This window comes from Condylura cristata, unplaced genomic scaffold (genome assembly GCF_000260355.1).
Source record: "Condylura cristata isolate star-nosed mole 26May11 unplaced genomic scaffold, ConCri1.0 scaffold00018, whole genome shotgun sequence".
Taxonomy (NCBI): Eukaryota; Metazoa; Chordata; class Mammalia; order Eulipotyphla; family Talpidae; genus Condylura; species Condylura cristata.
In genome coordinates this window covers 8,849,448-8,863,152 of record NW_004567119.1, presented here as the reverse complement: position 1 = coordinate 8,863,152, position 13,705 = coordinate 8,849,448, and the positions used below count along the sequence as shown (strand labels likewise).

Sequence of the window (13,705 nt, the reverse complement as noted above, 5' to 3'; positions counted from 1 at the left end):
TGTCTCAAAGCCCTGGACACACTGGGGGTGAAGAGAGGTCCAGAGAGAGACTTGAGGCCCAGCAAGGCAGACAGTGGGAAACAGGAGGTCAAGGACACGGCTTTTTCTCGCCTCCTTCCCCAGGCCAGGGGAAGCCAGGAGTAACGTTTCCCAGCCACCACTGACTCATGAAAAATAAAATCTTGCACCATTCAGTAGAAATGCAGGGGTGGACAGGTGCTAAGTCTCCTTTGTTTAAATTGTGAGGAGTTACAGGTTAATACAAATTCTCTCTGTCTAACCCAGGATGTTAAGCCATTATTCACAGTGAATCTCCCCAGTTTTATTTGTCCTCACTGGTCACCTTCCTTGAGAATTTGGGGTGAATTGAATGTTGAACATGGCCTGGCACATCATGGGTGCCCCATAAATGACAGTGGAATTGATTGTGTCTGTTCAAGAGAGGTGGCTGTTTGGGGGTTGACTTAACAAGCATCTTCCTGGAATGTACTTATGCTAAGTGTATTTCTGTGATTAATTGTTCTGTTCTTCAGGATTTAAAAACTTGCCTCTTGAGGACCAAATTACCCTAATCCAGTATTCTTGGATGTGTCTGTCATCATTTGCCTTGAGCTGGAGATCGTACAAACATACGAACAGCCAATTTCTCTATTTTGCGCCAGACCTCGTCTTTAATGAGTAAGTACCTATTAATTAGCCTTCATAAAATAAACTGCAGAGTTATTTGTTATGAATTTTTTTGTGATTTCTAAACAGATGTACGTTTGTGAAAGAATCCACTGATAACTCACGTTTTTTAAGAGTTAAAACGCTGTCATTCGAGAGCTTAAAAATAACTTCTCACAGAATTCGAATGCCCATGTCTAAACATCGATAAATCAGTATATATAGGTTTCACATAAGAATATGTAGGCACTGTCCCAAAAGAGAGATGATCCAGTTGGCTCCAAAAACTTGACTGCTACAGAGCCACAATTAATAGAAAACAGTCTCTTTGGGTATCTACTCCAGTTGGGGAGACGATCTAATTTCCAGGAAATGTGAGTGTATGAAGTGCCAGGTTTTGTGAGCTTTCATATAATGGTTCTTTTGTTAACACTATACAGCTGTTCAATGTGTTTTCATGACAATCATAATTACCCTTCTTTGCAATCATAAAAGAAGCCAAAATGTTATTCTGTAGTAAAACATTTTTAGTTTTATGATGCATTTTAAAAGGCTGAAAGAATCATAATAGATTTTTCTTTGGCCGTGAATTCCTTCCTATGTGAAGTTTACATTTTAATAGTGTTTGCAATCCACATTAGCACATTTCACTTGTGTTTATATCCAGTGGTGCTGCTTTGTAATTGTTGGGTCAAGAAATGCTTAAAATGAAAAGGAACGTTTGAATTATGATAGTAACCACAGCCACATTCTAACAGATGGCTGGCTGTCTCTCGAGATGTGAAAATAGGCGTTTTCAGTAGGAAAGGAGGCAGATGAGAAATAGTTGGGAGATACGAGAAAGAAAGCTGTGCAGAAGATTCAGAGTGGGCGCAGCATGCCAAGATACCTAAATATACCAGCAGGCTTTATCTAAGGGCACCGATTGACCCAGACCGAGGGTACCAGGAAGAATATTGTATTCTGGTGATAAATTAGCTGCTGGTTCTTGAAGTGACCTCTCACTTGGCAGTTCGTCAGAAAGAATAATGCTAGTCCTGAATAAATGTTCACCAAAAGCATGAAGTGAGGCCAAACAAGTGACAGGCGCGTTTTCATTTACTTGTTTTCCTCAGTAGTAAACTGATATTATTAAATAGTGAGCCTGTTTTGAAATGTGGACTATAAACCAGAAGAAAAACACACTGAACAGGGTCTTTGTCTCACAAGTGTGAGTAAACAACAGGCTTTCTGTGCCATCCAATGTTTCTGTGTGATTATATTTTAAGAGAAAATTCAAATAGCCCTTTAATCTTATTCAGTGCATCTATTGATTTTGGGGGGGGGTGGTCATAAAAATAGCTAATACTTGGAATTTGCCACTTCACCATTCTTAAGTGGGACTCAGTGGCATCAGTTACATCCACAGTCTGGGATAAGCCTCACCACATCCACCCCTTGTTCTTTTCCTCATTCCATACACAACTCAGGAGCCCACTCAACAATCTCTCAATATTGTGCCCAGCCCCTGAAAGCCCCTGGTCTATGAAGTCACCTAGATATTTCACACAAGAGGTGTTCTTCATCACTTACGGGTTTCATGTAGTGTGATGTCTTCAAGATCCCTCCATGTCGAGTTTGTGTCAGAACTGCGCTTACTGGGTGGACAGCATGCCGCGGAATGACCACAGAGCTAATCACTGGTGGTCACGTGTGCGTGGATTGGCCTCTGGCTCCCTTTGTGACCTCAGAGTCAAAACTCGCAGTCAGTACTCGGCAGCTATCACAGACCTGCACAGCGTGGCGATGAATCTGACTGGGGCGCGCACAGCTCTGCTGCCGGCCGGTCCTCTTGATCGCTCCCATCCGATAAACAAGCGTTCTTTTCATAGTCTAGTCGGTGCCACATTTTTGGCCTCTTTGTGCTTTGTGTTGGTGATTTCACTACCTCTTGTGGCTTGAGGCCTGAGGCCGAGAGCTGTCTGGTGTTGCCTAGGAGGCTGCAGCGTCCCTCAGAGAGCAGCACACATGTTAGAAGGTGTTTTCAGGGCTGAGTTACAGTCCTGCTGCCTGAATCCGGTGCTGATGAACCCACAAAACGTAACAATAAGGCGTCTGCAGACAGAAGCGCATATGAGACAAGATGGCATATAGACTAGCAAATAAAAGTGTCTTCCCCGCGGGCTCTCCAGAACCTAACCCTGCAGGCCCCTAAGAGGACCAGTCCTGTGATCAGCAACTCGGTGTTGGCAGCAGCCTGGTGGAGCATCACCAGCCCACTGAGAGAACTGCATGACCCGTCCACGCGCCCCTCGGTGGGTCGCAACTGGGGTTGTCTCCGCCTTTGGGCTGTTATGGAAAATGCTGCTGTGATCATTTGTGTGTGTGCGTCAGCTGGGGCCCCTGCTTGGGGGATGGAGAGGAGGATTGCCAGGGTGGGTGTTCACCCCACCTTGAACTTCTTGGGAAGCACAGCAGGTACATCATGGACATCCTTGCACGTCTACATGAGCGCCGCTCTCACCACCTTCTTGCCGGCACCTGCTGTCTGGCGTTGCTGCTGGCCTTCGAGGCTACGCCAGGAAGTGTGACCTGGTCTCTGTCATGGTGGCTTCGGTTTGCATTCCCTAATGATTCACCATGAGCCTCTTTGCAAGTGCTGTGGGCCACCTTGTATCTGCCTCAGAGAAATGTCTGTTCACGTCCTTGGCTCATTTTTTAATTGGCTGCTTTGTCTTTTTGGTTTTGAGCTGGAGGAGTCCTTGATGTGTTCTGAATTGAAACTCTTCCCAGAGAAATGAGGTGTGAACACTTGCTCGAATTCAGGAGGTGGTCTCCTCGCCCTCCTGAGAGTGTCCTCTGTGTACTTTAAAAATTAACGGTTTTAATTTTAAGTCCGATTTCTCCGTTTTTCTTTTGTTTCCCATGCTTTTGTTACCACGTATTAATTTTTAATTGTGTGCAAACATTTAAGTGTACAGATTCCAAAGTGCAAAATTGTAAAAACCCCTTTTAACTAGTGAAGCTGAGGGGGAAGCACCTTCTATTTGACACTGGGGAAATGAATGGCTTACTAAAGGGTTTAGCAACCAGAAAGACATAAGACACAAAGAGAAGAAAACAGAAAAGGGCAGATATGCCTGGTTTGCACTCGTCTGGTCTAGAAAACATGAGTAGAGATAAAATGGAAACAACAAAAAAGTGTTTTCTAATGTTACGTTGATAAATGTGATAGTGCAAAATTGTTAAAAATAAAAAAAATTGTTCCTTGTTCTTAAAACTGTGCACCCCCACCCTGTAGACTAGCCGGGAGCTGTCTTGCCAAGGGGGGTAGCCAGTGGCCTTCCCCAGGACACATGGGAAGTGACAGAAAGCCTGTGGCAAATCAAATCACAGGTGGAGCTGGATGGGACAGTTTTACCACAAGGCGCTTTCATTGACCCTGTAGTTTTAGGGAGTCTTCTAACTTACAGAGAGTGGCAACTCAAGTCTGAGACCTGCTTCGCCGTGCTTCTGTTCAGAGAGTATTTACTAGCTGTTCTCTGTGTCCTAAGCAGTGGTTTCAGCATAGTGAGGAAGACACAGCCTGTTTCTTGGGACATGCTGTGTAAACAGGGAGGCAGAGAGTAATCAAAGATCTTAAAATGATGATCCTGAGATGTGTTGACAGGAAACGTGCTGTGGGAGAGTTTTATAGGAGGTATCGATCTGTCAGGAACAGCTTCCCTGGAATTGATGGGGTTGGTGTCAGCCTCGTGCCTGGAAATAGCCGTGTGTCACTTTATGACTCTGGTCAGCGCTGGACGGTATATATGATAGTGGCCCCCACTGGACTCTTCCATCGAGCCTGGGTGTACAGGAAGCTGTGCCATCTGGGTTTGCCTCATGACAAGGAAATTGCCTGGGGACACATTTCTGACAGTATAGCCCCATCATGAAGAAACACGTGACTCTAGAGGAGGGCAGCTGGCCTCCCTGTGGGCCCAGCACATGCAAAGGCCTGCCAGTGGCAGGAAGGACGTGACAGCAAGTACAGTGTGGTCAGAGCACCAGGGTCAGCCAGGAGCCCAGTGAGCCCGAGGGGAGCCAGACTCAGGCTGTGTGAGCTTTGGAAGCCAATTTCAGACCTTGATTCTTTGTTCTCAGAGCAGCTGAAAAGCTCATGAAGTTTTCTCAGTGGTCAGGCAACATTCCCAGATTTCCTTCCAGAAAAGCCCCCTCTGCGTATAAAGAGAACAGCCTGGAGGTGCAGCAGACCAGACAGGGCCGAGGAGGAGTCCAGGTGAGGGAAGAGCCTTGGGCAGGGACCGTAATAGTCATGGAAAGAAACTCGAAGAGGTTATAGGCGAAACCAGCATGGGTGCAGGGGGAAGGGTCTGGTAGAGACTGCAGGGGAGGAGGAAGAGGAGGTCAAGAGGGCATGGAGAGGAAGGGAGCAGAGCGCCAGTTCTGGAAGTGTTGAGGATGAATTGCATTTGAAGATGATCGAAAAGAAAATGTTCAACGAGCAGCTATTTGTGCCTGCGCTTCCCACACAGGCATGTCTGTGTGACGGCAGACTTGGACCTTACTTTGAGCAGCGGTGAGAGAGAGAGAGAGAGAGAGAGAGAGCAGCTGTTGTGGCGCAGACCCCCAGGCCTGTGCTACCTGCTTGGCTGACCCAGTGCGCCCACGGTCTGCCGGATCTTGGCCTGCCGAGACCTGGCACCTTCGTCACAGGGGCCAGTGGCCGTATTTCCCGCCGCTGGTTCCTGCCTTCTGCCAGTGAGGGAGGTGACGGCAGGGCGTGGAAAGAGGTGCGGGGAGGAAGGAGCCGCTGTGCTGTGCCTGGCTCTGCAGGCCTGCCCCCACCCCCTGCAGTTTCAGCCCAAGGGCACCTGACCTGCATGGCCCTCACCTGCGCCAGCCCTTGTGGTCTGTCACACCTCCTGGTGGGGACCACAGCCTCTGACCTAGTCGTTTTTAGTTTCCAGCACCCGGCACCATATCCAAGCTGCAGTAGAGCCTCCGTTAACACTTGCTGAGTTATTGCTCAAGTGGGGCAGGCATGGGTGATGACCCAGAGAGGCCAGGTGAGCTGGTCGAGGGGGGAGGGAGCGTGTGGTAAGCAGTGAGCAGTCGGGGGGGGGGGGCTCCTCTCCACAAGAGGGGCCATCGCTGTGTTTCCTAGAGCCACTAGGGACTGAACAGCTGAGAATAGACCCCTGTGCCTGTCTCCACTGTGGAAAGGATCTCAAAGTGCCCAAAGACCGCACCTGCGGGCTGTATACTCGCGTTATTGGAGTTTGAGGAGGTGGAAGGAGGGGATGATTAAGGAAGACATTCTTTCTGGTTTTTTATTAAACACTGGGTGAAGAGATGAGTTAATACTTTAAATTAGCAGAGAACTTTTCTTATTATAAACTCAAAACTTTTCAAATATGTGTTAAATGATTAATTATTCAATTTTACCTTGAAACAGCTTATCACATACTGCTACAGATCGCTGCCAGTATTCAAATGTCTTATCAATTCAACACACATATTAAAACTCCCATTTAAGCCTGTAATGAAATTTCTTCAAATTGTTTTTCTTTCATTTCTGAAACGAAGGGGCCGTGTCCCTCGCTTTAACTCTCAGCCACTCCCAGAGGGTCAGAAATGTATTTTAAGGCATGTTTACATCACCTCAAGTAGCAGCCCCATAGCAAATGTTTTGGGGGTGACCTCTCCCTGTCCCCTAGCTCCGCACCTTTCACCACAGCCACGCACCGAGTGAGGTTGCTGTGCTGGGGAAAGACCCGGGGTGGCCGCGGGGGGGGCCCCTTGCTGTCCCGTCCAGGGGTGCCGTTGTCCTCGGTGACGTTCGCACGCCTGTCGCCAGGTTTGCTGTCATTGCTGGACACTGTGTGGGCACGGAGCCTGGTGGCATGAACGAGAGGGATGTGTCTGCACCGGGCTGGCTGAGCCCCTCTGCTCCGCGCCACGTGGTAGCTGGGAGGGCGTTTGCCTCCCCTCCGGGAGCAGGGGAGCTCACCCCACACAGTGTCACACAGTGTCCACGCTCGTCGCTGGCCGTCCTGGCAGCACCCGCAGGAAAACACCTGACGCAGTGTCTCTATGTCTTAATTCACGATTGTCCTGTCCCTGTCTGCCCAGTGGGCCACTGCGCTGCCTCATCCGCTTGTCCCTGGTGAGAGCCCTCTGGTCACTCGGCCATTAGGATGGAGGACCTGAGGTCCCTCTGCCCTGCGGCCCGGCAAAGCGGGCGGGCTCCGCTTGAGGCCGCAGGGCCTGGTCATGGGGTCAGGCTGAGGTGAGGGCAGCTCACACCGCCTGAGGCATTGGGGTTAGATTGTGGGGTGCCCGAGACTGAGGGGTGTCCAAGCCCCTGAGCCAGCACAGGTGACCACTGGGCCTGGACCGGTGCTGGTGGGGTTGTAGGCCGCAGTTCTGGCGGAGGAGCCGGGAAGGCGGGATGAGTGGGAGTCGGCCTGGTCTCCAGCCTGATTTGTTTGCTCTCCTGTGTCCAAGCCTCTTCCCTTCCTTCGGCCCTTCCTGCCCGGTCCAGAAGGGGGTTCTCACTTCCCCTGTGCCAGCAGGACACGGCCCTGTGTAGATCCTGCAGTTGCCAGTGCTCCAGCTCCTCCCTCCCCCTCCCCCTTCATACTCTCAGGCCCCCAGCTCCCTGCCTTTCCTCCCCGCCTCTCTTCCCTCTGTCTGTCTCTCTCTCACACACACATTTCTTTTCCTGTCACTGAGAAAACAGCAGCCTTTTTGAGATCCCCATTGTTTGTTTCTTTGGGTTTTATTTTGCTCCCAGGTCACGATGAGGAACAGACTTAAAGAGAAAGTCCTCCTTCCCCGAGCCGGTGGCCACGGGACCAGGTCTGTCCCTGGTTCTGCCTGGCAGGACGGTGTGTTCCCCGCCCCCTGGGACACCGGGGCTCCCTGGCCCTCCTCACCCAGACCTGCTCCCTTCCGGTGGTGAAAGAGAACAAGGAAAGAGAACTCCGGCAGGTGGGGAACGGCCAATGCCTGTCTGCCAGGTGGGCGCGTCACCGGATGGATTTCTCTTGCTTGTGCCCAGAGGACTAGAGGCCTCTTGCACTGACAGGGACTGGGCAGAGGGGATTCTGGGAGAACATGGGGTCCCAGCTGCGAGTGACTTTCAACCCATTGTGCCACCAGGGAGGGCCCCTCTTGCCCCCCTTCTTAAACAGTATTTCTTCCCCTCCACCAGCCTAGCATAGTGCCAACAAGTCGAGTTGGTGTGCAGGTGCAGGCATTGCAGTGGAGGAATCGCGAGAAGGCCATTCTCACAGAAATGGGGGGCTTGGCTGTGGGCCTGTTCTGCCTCACCTCTCCTGCTGGGGCGCCAGGACCCCTCCTGAGATGAGACAGCCCAGCACGGCCTTAGCTGAACTCGCTGCTTCACTTCTCCACCCGGCAGCTCTTCCAGCAAACCCTGCCTTTGGGCTTTGGCCCTTCCTGGGAGGAGCACGCGGTGTTACTCAACCAGCCCGCTCACTCAGCTGATCCTTCTCGAGTGACTTCAGTGTGCCAAGTACAGTTCTGGGGCTCTAGGTGCTGAGGCTGCCTGTGCTGGCTGAAATGGGCCTGATCCTCTAGTGCAAGGTGGGTGGGAGAGGGGAGACACCCACCGGCCGTACCCCAAGGGATGTGGCCCTGTAACCTTCCATCATCCTTGTGTACAGTCATGAAGAGTCGTGTTGAAAATGCCCCAATGGGTTGTTGGATTTGTGTGTGTGTGTGTGTGAGAGAGAGAGAGAGAGAGAGAGAGAGCGTGAGAGTGAACGAGCTTATTTATCTTCTTACATTGTCGGTTTCCAGACAGCATTTGGTTTCTCCCCTCGGTGTGGACCCGTCACTGTTGTCCCTTGTGTTCCCCTGTTCCCCTCCCTGATGCAGTGCTAGGCAGATTTTAATGCGTCCTTTGAGGGGTCCCCAGAGTCTTTGCTTAGCCACATGGACCCCCTTCTGCTCCTTTGGAAGATTCACCCCAACTCTTGAAGTATCTGCTCACGCAGGAGGGGGACTCTGGCTCACCTCCTGTCTCTGCTCAAACTGTCCCTTGTTCAAACCCATTTTTCCTGACCACCAGACCCCATGTAGTCTCCCCTGCCCAGCCTCTGCTGTGAAACCACATTTGTTTTCCTCCTCCTCACCTCTTGCCCCTCTGGAGGGCGGGGCTGGGCCTGAGGGGTCATCTTTGCTCTGCCAGCCCTTAGAGTTAGGTCTAGCATTGGTCTTGATGAACTAACTAATTTTAAAATACCAGATACTTCCTGGTGGTGCAGCGGGTTAGGATGCAGCACTGCAAGCTGGCTGCATCCGCTTGGGTGTGAGTTCGATCCCCACCCTGGAGGTGACCCACATGGCGCAGCAGACCTCTCCTGTCTCACCCACCACTGCCCCCTCACAGTGGACTTCGTTGATCTGCCTGTCCTGCTCCCCAGTCTGTCTCTGGTGAAGCCTCTCACGTCCCCTGCATCTCTGGCTTATACCCCAGTTCTGTATGCAAAAATAAATAAATCTTTAAAAAATATTTTAATGCCATTTTCAGCATTACTTCCTGCTGTTAGTCTGCGCTGGCCAAATCAGCCTTACTTTTGCAGGCTTGTCCCAGGCCTGTGGCGCTGGTCTCTCAGGCACTTACACACAGCGCAGACTTCCGAGCTGGGAGCATTAGCGGTTTCAGGGACTGAAGACCAATCAGATTGTTGTCTTTTCCCTCCTAAGATCTTCGCACCTAACATTTTCCTCCTCCTCCCTTCTTGGACCCCAGTCACAAGGACACTTCCTGTTGATATCTTTTACCATCAAAGTCGAGTGACTTTTCCAAAAAAAAAAAACTGCTCCCCAGCCTCCACGACTCTAACACTTGCTTTCTGCATGAACCATTTGGTGCTTTTTTATGTTGTTGTATGTGTGCACGCTTTGACTACTCGAGGGATACTGTAGACAGTAATAAGTGTGCTTTCAAGCGTTTTCTATAATGTCGAGCAAAATACTTTCTACATAACTGGCGCTCAGCTGCTATTTGTGGTTTGGTAGTGAGCGCTCTCCCTCCTGCTGTGGCCTCACTCTCTAGGGCTTGGGGCTTAGCATTTGAACTTTATGAAAAGGACCCGTTTCTGCAGCTTTCTTTCAACTTTGACTTCAAGAAAACCTCTGTCTGTACCTAACTCTAGCCTCATGTCACCTGCTGGCTAAGAAATGCTCTAGGCAGTTAACAAAGTTGGGTGACTTGCAGTAGCAAAACAAATAGGAGGCTGCGAGCAGAGTGGACTGTGTCAGCTACATGCAGCCATCGGGATCCAGAGCCTGCAGTGACCTCACGAATCTGCCCAGGCTTTGCACTGGCTAACTAGAGGGCACCATTGCTTACTTCTATAAAAGACAACACCAGTTGAAGCTCCGATGGTATCTTTAAAGGCTTAGTGTGGCTAATATTGGCATGTTGCTTTTTATTTCCACTGGCATGCTAAAGCTCTCATCTCTGCCACTAAAAATACCCTTTCGTAGGCTTTCACAGGACATTTCATTCATTGTGCATGACATGTCATTGATAGATAATTAGGCTTCAGGCAGGTGCCGCTGTCACTGTTTATGAACGATGCAGCTGCCCTGCCAGGAGAGCCCCGAGGTGACCCGCAGCCCCACACTGTTGCCAGGCCACCTCAGTTTTAAGTATTCCCCCAAAGCTCCTGCTCTTCTCACTTTGCCACTCATTTCCTCTGCAAAGAATCGGGAGGCACAAGAGTCTAGAAGGCCCCTTCCAACCTCCTGCAGTTTCTGCTTCTGTGGTTTTGCTTTACCAGCAAGAAAACTGGTGCTCAGGACGATGAGAACTTGCAGGTAGAGCCCAGGTGGACTTCAGAGGAGGAGGGCGTGTGTAAGTGTGTGAGTGTGTAGCTGGACACGCCATCTAACGTGACATCTGAATCTCTTTATTTCCAATGTTGAGCACGGGCGAATATCCGCCCAGCCCCCAGCAAGCACTGAGAAGACCCACCAGGCACAGAGCGTTGTGGCTGTTGGGGGGATTCCCAGAAGTGAAAGGCCCAGTCCTCACCCTCTGGAATCTTCCCATGTGGTTGGTGACTTACGACAAGAGGCAAGACTAGTGGGCCAATGAGATGAAGTGAACGACACGTGACAGATAGGCTTCCTTCCAGTTGGTGGCCAGGAGCTTGGGGGGAAGGGAGAGCAGCCTGGCTGAGCCGAGTAACTGGCTTTCAGGGTCAGCACTGGGGCAGGCCTGGTAACGAGGGCACAGCCATGAGAGGCTGTACCTGAAGGAAGGGGTGAATGTCTGGAATGCAGGGCTGTCACTCTGGAACCTTTGGGCCCTGGAGAATGAGGGGCTCAGCTTGAAACGAGGAGACTGCTGTTCCCCATTTTTTCTTGCTCATGACTTCTGCCCCCATCTCTGTTGGCCTTTTCCCTCCTCTAATTCTTCTCCTTTCACTTCTGCTGGGCCCTTTCTCTTTCTACCCATTGTGTGGCTCTTTCCCTCTCGCCCACGTCTCCTGTCCCTTGGCTTCTCGAAGTAGTATGAGACAGTGTCACCAAAGGAAGCGTTTAGTGAAACACAGTCACATCGCCAGGTACGTGAAGGCTCTTCTCATTCAGGGAGAAGCCAGCAGGCTATGAGAAGGCGCCTTCTTGGTCTGCGCTGCTCTGCTCTGCATGGCGACAATCTGAAATGGGAGTTTTGCTTTTCATCTCCGCCAAGCGTGGCCTTAAAACCATTGGCATTTCAGCTGCGGCAGTTACTTGAAAGAATGAACTTCGTTTTTTTCATTTTCAGTGAGAATTGCTGTTCTTTGTCCTGTGGCAGAAAACCCGGGTGCCCACGAGCCGTCTATACCCCCCAAGTCCGTCTGAGCAGGACAGGGGAAGAGCGGGCTGGCACGCGCCGAGGCCTCTAGGGACTTGGCTGTGTCTGGGGGGGGTCCTTCTGCCATTGTGACCCCTTTTGAGGTGCTGGGGTCCCCTCTGCTGTGGCTCCTGCCTGAGACAGACACACAAAGAATCATGTGTTTGCGGAGAAAGGGGAGCTCGTGCTGCCTCGTGTGCCGAGGGGGACTCAGGAGTTCAGAGCGCTTCACGGGAGACAGGAGGTCCGGAAGCTCCAGCCTGCCTCTCTGCTCTCTGGACATCCCGTGGCAGGGTGGCTGCGTGCGGGAGCAGGCCCCGAGACCGCCGGGCAGGCTGGTCCCTCCCAGCGGCCAGTAGCATCCTCGCAGCCCCCACAGCCACGGGTGATGTGGTTGTTCAGAATGTCCAGAACAGAACCTGCTTTGTGACAGATGTTCCGAATCAGTAACCAGAAAGGACACGTGGCTAGTCTCTAATTAATTAATTGAGTCGAGCACCTATTGTTTTGTTCAGGCAGCTGATTTCTCAGCTTTTTAGCAGGATCAAACCAAAGAAACTACCTCCCTCCCAGAATGGGGGGACCCCAGAATGGCCTCCAGGGCCCCATCGGAGTCATGAGTTGAACTGTGTCTGTGAGAAATTGTCTCTGGAGGGTTTCGCTGCTTTCTTCTCCCAAACTGAAACTTAGAGGTGTGGGGCCAGAATCTGAGGCCCGGTGCCATGAACACAGCCACTCTGGCACCCGCGGTCCCACCCCCACCCCGGGCACCCCTCACTAAGTCACCTCTGCGGGGTCAGCCCGGCTCCCCAGCGCCCGGGGAAGCATAGTTGCTCACCAGGCTGGAGCAGAGAAACGCCCTGCTCCATGACGCATGCCCGAGAAACGCCCGGCTCCATGACGCATGCCCGTTTCGCTGGCCAGCTGGTAGCTGCTTGCTGGGGAAGAGGCATGCGCCCTCATGGCGGCTAACTACAGATACATTACTGCACGAGGGAAGAGTGGTTTGCTGCCACCTTCTACCCTGCCACTAGGCTTGCCACACTTCTAAACTCAGCAGTTAGCTTTCTTCACATTCTGGAAAGTCCGCAGAGAACAAGAGGAGTCTCAGCTTCGCGCGGCGCCTCGCAGGTGAGGGCCACTTCTGTGTGCTGAAATGGGGCGCTGTCTGGAGCACACACCCCAGACGCCCCGCGTGCAGCAGCAGTCGCTCCCTGAAGGGTTTCGTCTGCCAGGAGCCTGCTGGGTTCTGCCTGTCGTCCCATCTCCAGATGGGAGATGCTGGCCTCTAGAGCCTGCCCAGGTGAGGCTTGACGAGGAAAAACCCAGCTCTTGCATAGTGAGCTGCCCTCGTGTCCTGGCTGTGCTTGGGGACACTGGGTCGCAGGTTACACTAGCCGGCTTGGCATTTGTGGAGCTTGTTAGATCCAAGCATGCGGTCGGGGGCTTTGACCTTGGGTCAGCAGCTCAGCGTGCAGGCTCGGGATGCAAATCCTTCAAGGCTGTCTCCTTTTTAGTCTGCACTATGTAAGGCACCTTAGTCAAGAACTAGAAAGTGCTCCTCTGTCCAGGGCGTATGAACTTTCCCAAACCATCTAGCTCATCTTCAGTCCGGTAGGTAATCAGGCTGGGCCCCCCTCAGAGGGCAGCGTTGGGGTGACACGTTCATCTACTTGTCAGTGCCAGAGATGCTCCCCCCTCCACTCGCCGTATGAATAATAGGCAGTGAGCTGTTCTCTGATATCTGCACTGTGCTCCTTAGCTTACTTTAGTGTGGGAAATCTGGTGACGTGTTTCCAGAACAGGCTTTCCCGGGGATAGGGGAGGGCGCTGCGTGGTAAGAGGCGTGGAAGTCACCTTCCTGAGTGAACTGTATTGTCACTGGCCTGAGTCAAGTCACAAGTCACTGAATACGCAGGTTCAGCCTTTGGTCAAGGCAAAACATTTTCATAATGGGATTTACCACAGTTGGCTTTCTCTCCACTCTGAATTTTCACAGTGGGCGACGGCTGTGTGTTTTCTTTCCTCTACCAAAAGGAACTGACCTAACCATGTAAATATTTAAAAATCTAAGGTGCAAAGAATGTTTTTATCGAAAGACTATCTATAGCATTTATGATCTGAAACATCTTCCTTCTAGGGTTCTAGGATGACCCATGGCCAGCAGTGACTGCC

The 13,705-nt window shown here is 51.5% G+C and overlaps 1 protein-coding gene across 1 annotated transcript in view; it reads left to right on the top strand.

The window, feature by feature from the left end:
* NR3C2 (nuclear receptor subfamily 3, group C, member 2) overlaps window positions 1-13,705 on the top strand; it is a 282,191-nt gene that overhangs the window by 233,774 nt on the left and 34,712 nt on the right. The window contains exon 6 of the mRNA XM_004685316.2: window positions 534-678. Within this exon, the coding sequence (XP_004685373.1) occupies window positions 534-678 (145 nt within the window). The remainder of the gene's footprint in view (window positions 1-533; window positions 679-13,705) is intronic.